The sequence below is a fragment of the Leuresthes tenuis genome, unplaced genomic scaffold, assembly GCF_036924035.1.
Source record: "Leuresthes tenuis unplaced genomic scaffold, fLeuTen1.0.hap1 SCAF_5, whole genome shotgun sequence".
Lineage (NCBI taxonomy): Eukaryota > Metazoa > Chordata > Actinopteri > Atheriniformes > Atherinopsidae > Leuresthes > Leuresthes tenuis.
In genome coordinates, this window is record NW_027325359.1 from 10,152,236 (window position 1) to 10,170,700 (window position 18,465).

Sequence of the window (18,465 nt, forward strand, 5' to 3'; positions counted from 1 at the left end):
ACTGACAACAGTTTTAACTCAATGGGCCGATCATGAACTTCACACGGCTGCGCAGGGTAGTGTGCAGGCTGGTCAATGGCCACTCTGCCTCTGTATATATGTATATATATATATATATATATATATATATATATATATATATATATATATGTATATGTGTATATATATGTGTGTATATTCACACAAATATTTGTAGTTTTTCAGTTCAGGAGTTTTTCACTCCTCTAGCAATGTGCATTATACAGACACAGGCACTTTGTAGAATAAAAATATACACATCAATTTAAAAGCATACAAAAGCAAAGTACCACTACCTGCTTCTTTAAGCATTAGCTAACCTACTCTGAATTCTCTGTCAGTCTTGACACTGAGCATTAAAAATACATTCAATTACTGTACATTCTGGTCTGGTTAAATCTAAGACTGGCTGAGACAAGTGTTTTCATCCACAGCCTGGTCTGCGTCAGTGTCCTGCTCATGAATGAAGCTGTAGCGTCTGTATACCGATCCGCCCCTACTGGTGTACACCACATCTACCTCGTCTCCACTATCAGGCTCAGGCACACCATGTGGCATGTTGGCACTGGCGCTGCCACTCAGTCTCTCATAGCTCTGGTTCCAGCAAAGCCTCCTCCTGGCATGGGCCTTAATCAAAGAAAATACAGCCAGGGCCAAACCTGCTGCCAGCAGCAGGGCAATAGGCAAGGCAGCTGAGGTGTGCTGCAGGGCTCTGGAAGACATCGTCATGTCTGTCTCCTGCCTGTCTCCTGACTTGGGCTGTGGAGCTTCCACACAAAGTGCTAGAATAGAAAATAGAAAATGACTTTTGGTAAAGATTTTCCATCCGTATTATCTCAAGTTGCTTCTGAAAGGTGGGATACCTACCTGAGCGGTTGTCACAAACACAGCAATTGGTATGATTCTCTGCATTCTGACAGCAGCGGGCACAACGGTTCTCAACAGCATGAAGAGCAAAACCTCTGTGACAGGTCAGACACTGGTCAGGTCTGGGGCCAGTGCAGTGCCTGCAGGTGCCGTCACAAGGCTCGCAGGTTTCCTACAAACGAACAGTGGAACACATTAACGTACTGAAAGAGATCTGAGTGTTTTGGTAAGCATCCTTTGTTTAACGTTGCGCGACACTCTCAAAGGGAAGCTTAACATATGCTCAATTAAACATGATTATCATTTAATTCAGGTTTTATGCAGTAAGTCTTAAGCAACTATCCAGATCCAGATACTTTATCACAGTAGTGTGGTTGTGACTTGGCTACATTAGATAAACAGTTGCCTGACCACACGAATAGACCACATTACAAACTGGTGTCGGATATCACATCCTTTTTTGTGCAAAGTCAGTCAAATTACAATATTTGTTGAACCCAGCCAGCTCAAAACCAGTCCAAAAAAAAGCTCAGAATAAACATGATGACATTTTATAAAATATATGTGCCGATACTACAATATCTCATTAATAATAACAGATAATTAATAACTTACGTTATTAATATCTTCAAGAGAAAATTAAGACTACTGATTCAGAAAAGATGTTGCTGATGTTTTAATTGGATGAAAATTGAATAAGTTCAAAATAAATTTGTAATGTATGCAGTAGACAGCAGCAGAATCTCATTAATAGATGCAAGATCCCAGCTTGAACTATTTGTAGAAATGATTTACGAGAACATGTGTGTGACCAATCTGTATGACATTAAGACAGAAACCACACAGGTCCCACTGACTATTTCTGAAAAATAGAGTCCTGTTCAATTTCAGTTTTAGCTCATTAATCTGTAGAGAACAACTTCAACTCTGGGATGTAGGTGGTTTTATTCACATGAACTCTTTTTCAGGTCTTTCCACAACATTTCTACTTGATTAAATCAAGACTTTGACATGGCCAGTCCAAAACTTTATGCTTTAAGCTTCTTTTGATTTGTGTGCTAAAGGCTGTTGTCTTTTGGTATGACCTGCTTTCTATTCAGATGCAGTTTATTATCAAACGTCCAGACATTTTCCTTTAAAACTAACTGGGATACTTCAGAATTCCTTTTTCCACCACCACCACCAAGTTCCACCATGGGATAATGTTCACCAACTGTTTTGGTCTTGTGGATTTTTCCAGCCTCCTAGTTTGTCCACAGGAAATTGGTAAATTGGTAAATTTAGGTCATATTTATCCAGATGCATACACATTTTTAAAAGGTTCACAAACTTTTAAGTACCAGTGTACATGACTCATATCACACCTCTTCAGAAAAATATCGTCCCTCCTCACAACGTGGATAGCAGACTTTGTTCTTGAGAGTGCTGCCCAAGTCACATGTCACACAGCCTTGAGGTGACGAGTCTGCAAACAGATGATTTGGAAAGATAAACATTAAGCTGCAGATGGACAATGCAGCTAATTGCGCAAGTAGAGATAATGAAACTTTAGACAGATACCAGTCACGCCTTAATACCTGTGCACGTCTGACAGCTTGTGTGGCACTGTTTGCATATGTCATTGAGCTGATAGAAACGGTGTGGGCAGTGCTCAACACACAGCTTGGTGCCTTGTAGCTCCAGAAGTGGAGGTGGGCAGGCCCTGCAGGATTCAGGTCCTGGTCCCGTACACAGCTCACAGGATGGGTCACATTTCTGGCAGTGGGAGTCCTGTCTGTAATACCTGTAGAAACGTGTCAGTTAGTCAGTTTCAACAAGAATTTTAATCTCACAACCATGACTTATGATTCATGAAGAGGCCTTCATGTGTTGTTAAATTTAGGATAAATGATCAGTTTACAGTAAAATGAAAAAGAAGGAAAGGAATCTGTGATGTCCATCCATTTTCTACACCTGCTTAATCCAATTCAGAGTTGTAGGGGGCTGGAGCCTACCTCAGCTGCCATTAGACAAGAGGCAGGGTAAACCCTAGAGGGGGCACCGCTCCATCACAGGGCCACACAGAAACAAACAAAAGAAACGGCCATGCACACTCACACTCACTCAAAGGGCCAGTTTAGAGTCACCGTTTAACCTCACATGCTGGAGTAACCGGAGAGTAGTGATGAAATAATTTGATAATAAAATTTCTAAGGGAAATACATTATTTCTGGGTTTTTTAAGGACTTTGTCTGCAGCTGAAAAATACATAGAGAAATTAAGAAGATTCTCTGTGGCTTTTAGATGAACAGGACACAAAACCTTATCTAAGACTATGAGCTTTCGGTTTTTGTACCCCGTGGGACAGTGGGTGACACAGAGCTGAAAGAGCCGCAGGTATCCTGAGGAGCAAGTCAGGCAATCTCGTGGCGATGCCCCACTGCAAGTTGAACAGACATGGTCACATGGCAAACAGAATCCCAGCTCCTGTCCATCAGCTTCCTGCCTTGAGGTGTATGTAGCAGCTGGACACTCACTTACACAGGTGCTATCTGAAAAGTAACACAGAAAAATTCAAACTATCTCAACTTGCTTGTTTATTTGCTTCAGTGGAGCATGTTCTTCACTTTTTTTCTCCTGTCAGCACTGCACCATCCCAGTGTACTGATAGCATATATGATATCAAATACTTAGCGTCATAACCTTCTAAGCTTTAGAGTATTCTTAGAAAGTTGCACTAACCCCAGAGCGAAATTTTAGAAATGATCATTTTTCTTCCATCGAATCAAAACTATGCATCAGAAAGTAAATATCAGTCTTAAAAACAGCGAGTGACACTGATTCAACACAACCAAATTTGAAGCATAAGAAATTAAACACAACTTTGCCTATTCTTGACATAGTAGTAAAGCTATTTTTGTCAAGACAGTCATTACTTCAGGTAAAATGTGAATATACAGAAAATGATTTTAAACCATATTTTGACTGAAAATAGTACAAAAAATATATATATCAAATGTTGGAACAAGGAATTGTAATTGTTTTAAAAGTCCTGACTTAGAATTTGATGTCAGGACCGTGTTGGGAAAAAGTTTGGACAGTGGTATGCTCACCCCTTCGTCACCTGTTATCTTAACAACACTCAAAGCATTTAGGAACTTTGGAGAACATGTCATTTCAAAATGACACAAAATATTTGTAATAAGAGTGCAGGCACGTAGTTCAAGCAGTTTGACTGAAATACTTGAAGTTATGTTGTTGTGATGAAGCTCAAGCACAAGTTCAGTATAAAGATCACGCTTCTTATCTCCAATCTTCATCCAGGGCTCTGTTGCACATATGGTTTTCTTTGACTAATCTAACTGGCTAAAAAATGGTATACATACTTGTAATTTGCTATGTCTATTTAGACTAATTCATACAGCTCCAAACGATCTCTCTTTTTTTTTTAAAATAAGTGTAAAATGTGGTTAGGAGTCATAAGGCAGTACCTTCCCTGATGAGATGTAGATTTATATGCCAGCAAATGTTACTCCAAAACTTAATTCATATTATTCTGCATTAAGGATACCTCCATAAATCCATTTCATGTGCTCGAATGCACGACCATATCAAATTATAAATGCTGTCATTTGGACAGCGTGCTAATATTCAGCACCATCGTCCCTTTGTCTTTTAGCTCAAAGAATGTGGAATCCATGATTTGCCAGAAGAATCTTAGTATTTGCTGTTCCATGACTCATCCCTTTAACGCAGTGCAGGCGGTTGAATGTTCTGTGGACTTGTGGGCGATGCTTTTGGAGTATAGGGTATTAGGCCCCTTGGTATAGGCTATTTAGTCCCTATGCATAAAACAAATCTTGATGTGCGTGCTGCATTCTGCCAGGTTTACCTTTTGTCACTGATTCTTTTGTTAACTTTTATGGACATAATTCTTAGGCATAGTCAAGGTCTGAGAGGTTTCCAGTTTGGTCAACTTATGATTGCATATTTGCTTTTTGCAGATGAAGTGGTGTCGTTGGCTTCATCAAGCAGAGACCTTCAGTAGTCACTGTGGTAGTTTTCAACCAAGTGTGCAGCAGCTTGGATGAAAATTGGCATCTCCAAGTCCTGGAGTTTGAAACAATTGTCCTCATTCAGAATAGAGTAGATTGCCAACTCCAGTTTCAAAGTGAGTTGCTGCCTCAAGTTTAAAAAAAAAAAGAGGTTGAAAGAAGCAGGAGAGTGACAGCCAGAGTGGGGCAGCATTGTATTGGTCTGTCGTAGTGAAGAGAGAGTTACATTGGAAGGTGAAGCTGTGATTTGCCAGTCAGTGTGCTGTGGGTAGTGACTGATAGAATGATATTACTAATGGCAGTGGCGGAAATAAGCTTCCTCCGAGGGATGGTTGGGCTCACCCTATCCGTAAGGATTGTTGCCCCTCTACATTAAAAGTCTCCAGTGGCGGTAGAAAATGGATGGAATATTGGATCTCAGTATTTCTCAGACAACAGGAAGGTTCATTCTGCCTCAGTCCAAATCAAATTAACTCAGGTCCAGAAAAGGCAGCTGCATTTTTTAAAATTCTAACTGTTGCAACGGCATATCTAGTTATTTCCTTGTTTTTCTTGAGTTTTATTTTTTGATAATTCAAAAGCAACGCTTTACATGTATGACCAGTTTTTATGAATATGTAACCGATGAAAAGTATCATACATACAACACATCTTGTCGATCCATTCATTCCTCAGACTGAACACTGTTTCTGTGCTATTTTCAATTCAATAAAGGTTTGAATGAGTTGCACAACATTGTGTTCTGTCCCAAATTTTCTTTGAAAGGCTGAGGTTGTGCAGGTGGGAATGCACCATTTTTTTTCAAACTTCTGTCTTAAAAACAGGGACCTCTCTTTTTCTGTGCAGTCTTTTAGATACGTTTTTACGTATTTCCTTATCTTTTTCGGTCCATTGTATGTCTAAAGTATAGTATGGAGAATTCACCAACACAAAAGGCTGAAATCACAGCATTTTTTACCTTGTTTCAAAGCCAGACCAACAGGGAGTTGATTGATTTCTAATTAATTCACAGTTAAGCCACTTTCAGTGCTGAATCCTCAATAATTGTTATGATTTTTTTTCTATATTCCATTACAGTGTAAACATGTTGATTTAGGTGTCCATGCCTGTTAGCAACAACAATCAATCAAGTTGTTGCTGTAAAAATCTGTTAAGCTTTTTCGGTGAATGTGCAACTGTTAAATAGTTATAGGCATTTCATCAGTATGCAGACAGTTTTCAAACTTTATAGAGGGCATTTGCTGCAAAGACTGGTTGACAAAATCCATGACTCAGGCCAAAATTCCATTAGTCATCAAGGATAAAGATTTATCAGGTCCCAGGAGAGCTAATGGTTTAGAGATAAAAGATTCTGCTTTGCTATCTTGTAGCATAATAAATGCCCTGTTAAATAATTGTTATTGTGCTGATTTCTATACCCTGAACCACCTTTGTTTACCATATGCACTTAAACATTAGTGGAGAATGCTCACTGTGAAGATATCGGGGGAAGGCGCAGGTCTGGCATTCATCGTTGCCTGGCCCCTCACAAGAGTGACAGTGCTGGTGGCAACCCATGCAGGTGAACTGGTCGTCGTGTAGGTAGGTTTTCGGGGGGCATTCTGTGTCACCTGTCACGCCACACAGTAATGTATTTGGATCCAGCACGAGTCCCTTCTCACACAGGATGCACTGATTTGGATCTGGGCCAGTGCAGCTAACACAAGTCTGGTGGCACTCTGCACACAACGAAACAAGTCATACTGGGTACGTGACATGTCATAACGCTACATTTACCAAAGAAAATGGGACCACCATCATAGTATAGCAACCGTAAATGATTGTCGTTTTAGGTGAATACTGTGCTCATAGACAGAGACACCACAGCAGTTCTGAATGCTGGTACTTGTAAATGCCATCACTGACTGATAACCTGATTCACCTGATCAGTCTGAGTTCAGTGAATTGTTCTTTTTAATCACTTTCATCCCTTAAAAACATCTTAAAAACAAGCTTGATTAAGTATTATTTATCTAAAGATAGAATAAAATGCATGTATTTAACTAAAATGTGTAAGTTCATTTCACAACAGTATAGAATAATTTAGTTAAGAAAGGTTTTGTAATAATTCTGAATTTCTGATCGTTTTTGCTTTATAGGAGTTCTTCTTTGATCACTAAGAAAATGTGGTTGTATCTTGATCAAAGTTACACTAAACTTATAGCACAAAAACTGATACATTATTTATAATCTTTCATAGTCCAAGCTGGAGAAACTACTTAAACTTTGTAATAATAATTTCTCCTACAGCTACTTGGAATCCAACTTAAGGAGGTGAGACTGTTTGAGTGCAGGTGCACTTCCAAGAATAAAGCCCAACAATGTCTGGTGACTGACAAAGTTAGCAAAAGACCATGTGGATGTTCCACAAAAAAAATCTGAGACAGTGCTCTGCAGACAGATGGAGCAAAAATTAACATTCTGGGGAAAATTATGTACTATGCACATTAACTAAAACCTCATCCCATCTGTGAAGCATGTTGGAGAGAGTATTATGGCTTGCGGGTTATTTGCCATCAAGGGAACAATGGATTTAAAACTATATGAATAATTTCCCAATGGAAAGACAGGATAGCAGCTTATTATTCTATATAGCTATTGTAAGTTCAAACCCTTAACAGTATCCAAGGTAAAAATCATTTTTGCTGTCAGAAAATGAGGTTACCTTACATATTCAATATTTATCAAATATCAAAGTCAAATCTCTTAATCGAGAAGCTCACCTTGACACTCCATAGCTGCTGTCTCATAGTAAGTACCAGTGGGACAGTCCTTGAGGCATGCACCTTTATACAGCTTGGGACTGAAGGTTGAGCAAGTCTCACAGTCATCTGCCAGAGGCCCTGAACAGCTGCCACAGGTAGGGTGGCACTGAGCACATCGGCCTTCCTCCATATCCTCGAAATAGCCCATGGGACAGCTAGCCTTACACACGCCGTTCAGCATCAAGTAAAGGAAAGAGCATTCTGTAATGATATGGAGGGTGGATGAAACTGCATATTCCAGATCTCAAGGAGTTATGCAATTCTTTGCAGTTAATCTGATGTCATCAGTTGGGGCATGTTTCCTCTCTGAAAGCTAAAACTCACTGAAACAGGTCCTGTCATCGGAGCAAACATCACAGTGGGGAGGACAACGTCTGCAGGTACCGTCATCTGCTGGGTATGTCCGCAATGAACAGTTCAGTCCACATGAGCCGCTCTCTAAGTAGTGGCCATCAGCACAGGACAGACACTTGGACTTGAGCCCATCACAAGTGAGACAGGAGCTATCACACGCTTCACACGACCCTTCTGCAGTCTCAAAAAGGCCTCTGAAATTAAGTCAAGATACAGCTGATCAGATTTAAAGAAGAAGAATAGTAAACAAGACCATATTTTATCCCTTTACTGCTTACTCTGGGCAATTTGACCAACATCTCCCTTGGTGGAGAAAAAGTGCATTGCTGCCTTTGGAACAGCTGATGCAGTTATCACTAGTGTCAACACAGTCGTCACAATTTGGGGAGCAGTCTTCGCACAGTTGAGTCGCAGGGTTTGCATAAGAACCGGATGGACACTGCTCTACACAAGAACTGTCCTGGTCCAGAAAATATCCTATGACACACAAATGTGCACAGGCGATGCAACATAAGAACTGGGATCATTTTCCAAATAACTGTAACATTAGAGAACAGTAATTATTTGTACCTGTGAAACAAGAAGAACAGTCCAATGCCTGTGGGCCAAAGCAGGCCTTACAGGACACATCGCATGTGTGGCATTCACCGTATTTCCCTGGAATTGAAACAACAGACAAAGCACAGAGTCTGTTTTAACTTTCCCTGCCACTGGAGGGAAGCATAACCAGTTTAAATCACAATGTTTCTCCTGCAAAAATGATTGGAAGAGATCAGTAGTGCATGGTTTCAAGTACATAGTGCAGTCCTCATGTGTTTTCAATCTGTTGGTGTGTATAACAACGGTAATACATATCATTATAAAAATATCTTAGCACAGCTGTGACAACTTTTTTTTGGGGGGGGTTAATTTGCATTAAAAAAATGCACATAAAACTTATGATTATATTTAAAAGTGCTAACTGTTTAAATGTGGGAAAGAAAACTGTATTTATTGTATACAATGAATGTATTCATTTTTTCTCTGCAATTTATACACAATACCTACATTTGCACAATATCACATTTATAAAACTATTCTCATGTGAATGTTATGACACAACTGAGCACTAATGCATCCTCCTCCTACCTACTGGTCTTGAGATGCTCCTACAACTTACATAAATTCCACCTAAGTTTAAGTGACTTCAATGAACCCAAACTCAAATTTCAGATTGTAAACCAAACCAGAAAGAATGCCACATTCATACCTCAAACACGGGGATGGAAGCATCAGCTAGTGGAGATTTTTTTTGTGTTGAATTGAATTAAATCCATTGTAAGATGAGTCTGATAAAGAAAATGTAGAACTTTCGAAAGGGCTTGAAAACTCTGTCTGTGTTGTTTGAGGATAAAGTTAAAGTTAACCGGCATAGAAAATACAACGAAACTTTTAGATTAAAGTCAAACAAAACACACCACACAGAAGCAATACCATGCAGAAGGCAGTAAAGAAAAGCAACTGGTTTCAAGACAAACAAGACGAGGTGTGCCATATCAGGATTAGACTCTGAAGGTAAATAATACAAGTGATAAGTGATTGACCCTCAGCTACATAATGTGATAGATAACAATGGAGCGCTGGTTCCTTCTGGTGTTGACCGAAGCACCAGACGGAAAGCCCTTAAGGAGCCAGACACTTGAGAAAGAGGAGCCTTTAGGTTTCATGACACCTACAGGAAGCATCCGTATTGCTAAAGTGTCCTTGAGCAAGACATTAAATCTGAAACTCCTGTGATTCAGTACTGAACTCTACTGTCCTCCATGCGATAAAAACAATTATTTCCATGAATCAGACAAGTATCTTGTTATCAGTGGGATCATTGTATGTGACAGGTCACCAGCCTATAATGTTACTTACTGCAACTCTAAAAAGGTACACATCATTTTCCTTGATTATATTGGCATGAGCTAGCTGTAAAATGCATGTGTTTCCTTAAGGACATGGCAAGTAATTGATTGAGGAAGGTGTATGTAGTGGACAAACTCAGTTAAGCTCAGGCAGGGGCACAAGCAAGAGCTGCACCAATAATATCTAAAACGATTGCACTTGCTGGACACTCACATCCAGCTGACCTGGCATGGGAACAAACTATTCCTGCATAAAGATAAGTGGGATGGAAAAGGGAAAGAAAAGAAAAGTGCAAAAAATAAAACAATGCTCCTCAAAACGTAAGTGATGTCTAACCTTTTAAGAACATATTAGCTCATACACGTGCGAAAACACACAATCTGTAATCTTTTTCTCATTAGGCCCGGATATTCCATGGCTTTTAATTTCCAGTTCAAAGATATTTTATGCCCCCACATTCAATCACGTCACATATGGATTTTCTAAATTTCATTGCCCTGAGTCTTAAAAGACAAACAATTGCCGTGATAAGCCTCTTAGCAGTTCTTTTTCATGGTGCAGACCTTATTATTGACCCAGATAGCATATTTATGCGAAGCAAAACTCGCTTCTAATTTCCTTTTAGTCCAAACCACATAAAAGCATCCACTAGAACACAATGGATGGTACACAATTACAGCTGGGATTGATAAACCATGAATCTAGTATTTTCTCTGTGTTATATATCATGGAATGTCCTGGTCTGAATTACATCTTTGTCTGGAGCCTGGAAGATAACTTTCTCTACAACCTGTCTTCTTTAAAAGGTGCCTTTCTAAAAATTTTAGTAACTGGACCAGTAAAGATTTGTTTTTATGTTAGATCTCAATACATAATGTGCCACCTAGATTTGATGACTTGCTTTAATTAGCAGCATTGGTCTTCTTTAAAAGATGAAAATATGTGAGTGAATCGCCTTGATTACTGCAACCCCTCAATGCTGCTTAATAATCCTGTTCCCCTCTGTTCACGGGACGTAATTTCTTTGTTTTTTAAACTCAGTCATGATCAAACTGTAGAGTATTTTTGTGATGTCTTCTCGGTTCAAGAAATCTGTTCGTATCTACCTATAACAATGGACAAAACAGAAAATTATTCATTTTGAGCTTATTTTATTTCATTTTTTTGCTCAAAACCCAGGTCTCATTGCTGTACCCTGCACTGTCCCTAGAGGGAGTCCAGAGGACAAGCACAGTAGGTAATGGTTAGGTGGAAAAGTGTTGGACTATACTGACAGGAAGTGCCGTAGCATGTAAGTAATTAAAAAAAAACATGATTAGCAGATGAAATCAGCTTTATCTTGGTTGCTCCACCTACCATCGAAATACTGTCCCACTGGGCAACTAGTTTGAGGGCACTGGCCATGCAGAGGAAGATTCCCACTGAGACAGAGATCACACTCTGATGAATGAGGTCCATGACATGTCTGGCATGAGTTGTGGCAAGGCTGGCAGCGCCACCCACTGGAGTCACTGAAGGTTTGCGCTGGACACTGTTTTACACACTCTCCTCCTGACACGGCACAGATGTAAAGAGAGGAAGGGGCATTATTGTCATGTTATTATTCCCAATGTTAATACGGCCCTTTATGTGTCTTAGAAAACAAGGTCCATGAAATATCTAGCAGATACCACACAGTACACGTGTATTATACATACTGCGCCTTCAGTTTATATAATCAGAAAAGGAAACATTTGAAAAACATTTGAAAAAAGTATTTTTTTTTGTTTTTTTTAAACAGCACAGAAATGACTTGCTCATTCCTCCTATGGTCTGCAATAGTTTAAACCGTTCTCCTCTGCCTGCCCTTCCAGGATCACTCCCTCTCTAAATTCCATCTGACTGCCCAGGCAAAAAAACAATGACCTAGATCTTTCTGAAACCGGACCTTGTGGCTGAAGGTAGAGACTACATACTCACTACAGAGCCAAACAGACACAATGTACCCTCTCATGCTCAGAAAATGTGTGTATGTAACTATTGTTTTGATAGCAGTGAGCTTGATAAACTTTAATAATACTATACTTTTCTTTTTTAACAACAACAAAGCTTTTTCTCCAATGCCTAAAGAGAATAACACAGTCCTAATTCCTTGTTTGAGTAAACCATACATTTGCATATGTTTTCTTACAGACTTGCTGACACAGATGTTATTTGCAATCCAAATGAAGACTCAGAGTGCCATCGTTTGTCTTTGGCAATAACGACTGCACACAAACACACTGAGTTAGAGTAAATTCAAAAAGCTCTTTGAGCCCAAACAGTCGCCTGAGGCTTGTCATACGATAGCAGTGAAGAATATATATGTGTAAGTTGTTATGTTTTTGCTAAAGGTACCGTTGAGAAAGTAACCAGGCTGACAGGCAAGGCAGTGCGTGTTGCTCCTGCAGTCTGCACATGGTGCTGGGCAGGACAGGCAGACTCCCCTGCTGTGATCCTCATAGGAGCTCTGAGGACAATGTCTGCGGCACTGGTGTCTGAAACTGTGGGCAAAAATTCATTAAAACACCATACATAATCTTCATAACATTTTATGAATTATTAATCCATAATAATTAGCAAACAATGTGTCTTGAAGTAGGCGTGGTCAGTGGGTGAGGAACAGGTCAATGATTAACTTATGACATGTCACAGAAAAAGATGACCTTTTGTAAATCTGCTTTCATACGCAAACAGGCAGACCAAAACTTGCTGTTGAAAACAGTTGTGCTTTTATGGCACTATTAAAGCTTTGCTGTGAAAGAGGGAGTCTATTGCTGTAGGCAGCTTCAGCTCACATGAGCTTGATGTTATATGAATTGAAGGCAGGGATCCCAACATGCCTTGTGTCAGTCTACAGCACACCTGCTGCTGTATTGTTGACTTCAATACACTCCTCTACCAAAAGGTGCATTCAGTCCAACAATACTGATGGCAAACAGAGAGGAAAATAGAGGGCAGACCATCTTTCCTCCAGTTTATTGTGGTTCTATTCTCCTCTAAAGGCTGAATTTTGATTCTTGTCTTATTTGTTTCCCTCAGGTCTAAAATGATTTATATAATTAGCTCATCCTATAAGCCATTTGGGGTTTAACTAAGTGATTACATATGAGAATGCTGACCTAAAAATAATTCAAACAAGTTGTGATTTTGAGTTGCAACGATGCCACCCATTAAATATTGAAGCAAGAAGACTTTGTACTCCAAATGAGACAGGCTATAAGCCAATTAGCCACTAACTTATGTAACGCAACATCCTCTGCAGTCAACTTCTTCCATGAGAAAATCTGACCACTGACAGCCAAAGCTGCACTTTATACTGCGTTGCCTTGGATTTGCTGCTAAGATGTGGTTGTTGTTTGAGGAAGAACAGCTGGAGGAGCCACACGGCATCCATCAACTCGTTCACAATAGCAGCTGGTGGGGATCAGGATCTGTCTCAAGCTAGGAAACAGTCCTCTTCTTAAGAATCCGCACAATGTTTAAGAATCCCTCTGTGCAAATATTAGACTTTCCATTTCAAGAGAGCCCATTTCCATTTTCACTGCAACTCTGGTGTAGGTCTTTTACTGCATGAATTAGTTAGAAATGGGTGAAACTACGCTGTAGGTCATCTCTAAACTTAAGAAAACCTGAGGAAATGAATGGTTTAAACCATATTGAGAATGAATTACAGCAATTTCCCATTTAGCCGCACTCACTCTGCACCTCAGGGAAGAAGGTAAATGCCAACAAATACCAAGCATCCATCATGTTGGGTTTTCCAATGGGTAGTGTTTTATGTAAAAGTAACACTGACCCCTCAAGGATCCAAAGTCATGTCAAAACTGTCCCTCTTTAACAATTTCATTACAACAAGCAAAACCTAAAATAGAAGAAATTCTTGCCGGGAATCGTCACAATCAATCACAAAGAGATGGCTCCCCCACTTTATGATCGCCTCGTGGTATATTAGATTTGTTTTATTAGAGTTTGCTATACGTGGTAGATGTAATAAGAGCTGTGGCTACAGTAGTTACTTTGATGGTCAGTCATTTCAAATCCCTAAAACCATTACTCTTAAAACTAAAGTTTCACAACGAAGGAAGACTGAGCATCTCTGTGAATCTCTGCAAAGCAGTGAGAGCAATTAAGTGGTGGATTTTCCTTCAACCCTCATCTGTTATGTTTCACATGAGCAGTCTGCTGTACCCTGTATAGTCACATACTATCACTAATCACACGCTGACCTGGATTTCCACCTATATGCAGTCTCTTATTCTCTGCTTTTCATTCTTCTTTATGTGTTTCTTCTAAGTCCAAAACCAAGACTCAGATAACAGTTTGTGACTGAGAATGGTGGGTAACCTGACTCACACAATACCAGGAGGCCTAAACTCAGGGGAGAGTACACAATTGAAGGTTTGTTCAAGCTCTATGACCGGTATTACTCACTGGGTCTGACTGATAAGTTGGTGTAAACAGAAATCCTGGTGAAATTTCTTGTAACATGGAGAAACAGTGAATTTCTGAGTATTAGTCTCAATACAAGATATTGTTTTATAAAACTCCCTCTATAGCATGGAAATACAAATAAAAAGAAAAAATATTATAATATAATTATGAAGTTTTTTTGTTAATTTATAGATTAGATATACTTGATGTTTATTATTCTTAAATAAAGCTATGTTAAGAATGACAATTTATTGCTTTTCTAAGTTTACTATGATTGTCAAGTGGAAAATCTTTTAAGTTTAAAGAATTTGTAAAGAGCTGAAAAATGACAAAATGGGTTCTAGGAAACCATAATGTGCCAATTTTGCTTTTGAACATTTTGGAATGCTTGGGGTCCTGTTGTAAGTAATAGTAATAATAAGTGAAATGTTACATGTCAGTTATCTGGAACTATTGCATTTGATTTTACAGCAGAAAGCAGGGGAGTCACAACAAGCCTATTTATCAAAAGATAAGAAAGCAAGAAAAAGACTCACAGAAAGTAACCTTGGACGCAGCTGTTGCAGATCTCAGGGTCTTCTGTGTACAAAGGAGAAAAGGTGATTAATTAGAATTCCACGGCAGAAGCAAACTGCACAGCACACCATCATCATCAGGGTTTTTATATGTACATTACCGATGCTCTCTGCATTCGGAAGACAACACTGGTATGATTCGGAAGCCATGTTTACCTGTGGAACATGTTTTGCAGCCCGTTTCACAGTCAAAGCACTCTCCTGTATCAAGGTCCTGGACCTGCCCTGCAACAGAAACCCAGGACAATGGATGCATTTCTCTTAAGTTACAGCCAAAACAGACTCTGCTTTAAATTTACCTATATCACACAGTGCTGGTTGGCAGACCCCATTCTGGAGTTTGTAGTGTTCCCGACATTTGGCACATATGTTGCCATCTGTGCAGAGTTCACAATTGGTGATGCAGGGCAGGCAGGCATAGTGACCCCTGTCAGGATAGAATCCCCTGGGGCAGTGTGTCCGACACCGACCTTGGTGCAGGAAACGCTCCTGTCCATCTTCATCTGAGGAGGAGGAGGACACAGAGGACTTGTCATAACACCTGCTCTAATTTCTCTTCTGGTGAAGTGAAAAACATCTAGATTCTAATCATAAATAAGGCAATAAAGCCATTACATGAGATAGAGTGAAGATGAAATGAATGATGAGTGACTATAAGAAAGTTCAGCACTTTCATGAGAACAGATTGAAATGCAAGAGAGGTCATTTGTTCACCAAGTGCATCAATACAATTTTCAAGAAACAGGGGATTCAGGTGATCAATCAAACATGTCATAAAAAGAGAGGCAGCTAACGCCAGCAGCTCAGTAGCTTGACCGCAAATAACACATCACTGTGAAATCACCTCTTGACTGGTGATGCTTCAAATAAAGGGGAATTAGGAACAGATGAGAGATCTGAGCTGTTTGAGGAGATCAAGTCTTGTTATTGGTAATTCTGGTTCGTAACTTGCTACTTGCCACTTGCTACTTGCCACTGGCAGAGCAGTTGAAGCACCAGCGGAAGCAGCCAAGTTACAGCATTGTCATCAGCGTCACGGCACCGATTATGTGTGAGAATCTGAATTCATACATGCAATGCAGGAGAGACACCAAGCTGCAGACTTCCCACCTCCCAGAGACTAAACTGCACCATGCACAGAGAAATGTGGCAAATGGCAATAGACCAAAACAAAAATGATCCACCTAAATGTTCATTAAATAGTCAATGCAAACACGGTTGTGGTGATGTCAGTAGTATGAAGTGTAAGGTGTGTGTTTGGAGGAACCAGTGAGCTGCAACAGCAATAGCCTATTTCCAGCCCAAGGGAATCCGTTTTCTCTCTGATTAACAAAGGCCCCATTCTGACATGATCAGATTACACGGTGAAAAGTCGAAAGAAAAATGATCACACCTTCATTTTTTTTCCCTTTTTACCTGTTTCAAAGGTGCCACTGTGACAGAAAATCAACAAGTCCTAGGGCCCAGCTTTGAATGTTTAACAAGAGTAAATGGTAAACCAGAGTTGAATCCTTCTTGTAGAATACAAAAGCCTTTACAATGCCGTGCTTTGGTAACCATTAATGAGTGCTCCTTTGAAGACGAAAACAACCTCCCTGTTTGTAGCATTAATGAGCCTGAATGGCTTTGTTACAATGTGGCCAAAAGCACAACAGCAAATGAAAACAGGAATAATTTGACCAGAGGCATGCAATATGCTGTTAATATTTTCTACATTTAATACAACAAGAGCAACTGATATAGTTTAAATAAATGCAAAACTTCGTAGCAGTGAAAATCAATGCATCGCATGATAAGGAAAAACAAATAATGTCTAACACATAGGTGAATAAATCACATTTTTCTTTTGGCTGAGCCATCAACTTAACATTTATGCTATGTTCAAGTACTTGTCAGGAAAATCATATACTCACAAACTCCACAGGTAGTGCATTCAAACAGCTCGTGTCCGCCGCACTCGGAGCAGGTGGGATGACACAGAACACACTGATTTTTAAGCATAAACTGTCCGCTCGGACAGGGCGACGAGGGTTTGCATCCGATAAATCCGACACACAGGACGAGGAGGATGAAAAATGCGGCGAAGGACTTCATGGCCGTGCCCGGAGACTGTCGGTGAGAGACTGGCAAAGACGCAGCGTCCGTGCGGCAGGTTCGCTGGCGGATCGATCTGTGGGGCTTTGTGACAGCAGCGCAGAAATAACTTGCTGGACCAGTTCGTTCAAGTGACGCTCTGGACAATGAGAGTCGACTGCGGCGAGCATTTATTAAATGATCCTGGGAGGAAACCCACGATTCGTGTAACGTACGGATAGATAGATAGATAGATAGATAGATAGATAGATAGATAGATAGATAGATAGATAGATAGATAGATAGATAGATAGATAGATAGATAGATAGATAGATAGATAGATAGATAGATAGATAGATAGATAGATAGATAGATAGATAGATAGATAGATAGATAGATAGATAGATAGATAGATAGATAGATAGATAGATAGATAGATAGATAGATAGATAGATAGATAGATAGACTGCAAGTTGGTACTAAAATGTTAATGGTTGACACCATATTTATGGGCATTCGTGTAAAGTACACTGTGACCTATCATATTCTGTAAAAATCGTAGTTATGTTCTCCTTGCATGATCACATGCACGTTTTACAACACTTAATTACATGCTTAATCATTAAGTGTTAAGACAAATGTAGCTTCACAGCTACTTATGACCAAATGAAACACAGAAAACGATTTAAATAAAGAGATATAAAGTCATTTGAAAAGAAAGTCCCCTAGCTGGTTTTACTTATCAGAACATGATATTTACATTCTTCCAGCCAGCTGCTGCTTATCAAATTCAGTTGATTAGTTGATCATCAGCAAGTATGACCAACTCCAAAGGTTCACCTCAAGGTCAGTAAGTGCAGTGCACTGAGAAACTGCATAAAAAAAAAACTATGGCTTGTTTGGAAGAGTTGCAGGGAAAATCTCTTCTCTTTAAAAAGGACATGGCAGCACAGCTTAGCTGTGCAAAGTTGATTTGGAAGAAACCACAGGACTTCTGGAACAAAGTCAGAAGTGAAGATGTTTGGATGTTTTTATGCAAAGCCCTACATTGGGCAAAAACCAAACACAGCATATCAGCAGAAACACTTCATTACAACTGCCAAGCATGGTGGTGGAGGGCTAGTGATTTGGGCTTGTTTACAACCACAGAGTCTGGTTGTTGAGTCAGCCATGAACCCCTCAGTTAAACCAAAGTATTCCAGAGTCAGTAATGAGGCCATCTGTCAGACAGCTAAAGACTGACTATATACTGTGTCATTCAGTAGGTCAATGATACCCAGCCCATCGGTAAATCCTCAGCAGAATGGCTAAAAAAGAAAAGAATCAAGGTGTTGCAATGACCCGGTCAAAGTCCAGACAAATGCTGTTGTGGGACCTTGGGGGAGCTCTGTATAACA

General features: G+C 39.7%; 1 protein-coding gene across 1 annotated transcript; it reads right to left on the reverse strand.

Annotated features, from left to right (window-relative positions):
* Positions 1 to 136: 136 nt before the first annotated feature.
* Positions 137 to 17,214, reverse strand: LOC140307115 (proprotein convertase subtilisin/kexin type 5). The gene is made up of 16 exons (XM_072385871.1): positions 16,908 to 17,214; positions 15,294 to 15,497; positions 15,151 to 15,219; positions 14,956 to 14,998; positions 12,344 to 12,489; positions 11,324 to 11,518; positions 8,648 to 8,734; positions 8,356 to 8,554; positions 8,048 to 8,271; positions 7,682 to 7,924; positions 6,392 to 6,637; positions 3,221 to 3,416; positions 2,463 to 2,668; positions 2,250 to 2,350; positions 886 to 1,057; positions 137 to 800 (listed from the first exon to the last, which is right to left on the reverse strand). The coding sequence occupies exons 1-16, from the start codon at positions 17,086 to 17,088 to the stop codon at positions 418 to 420; spliced, it is 2,895 nt and encodes a 964-aa protein (XP_072241972.1). The 5' UTR covers positions 17,089 to 17,214; the 3' UTR covers positions 137 to 417.
* Positions 17,215 to 18,465: the final 1,251 nt, after the last annotated feature.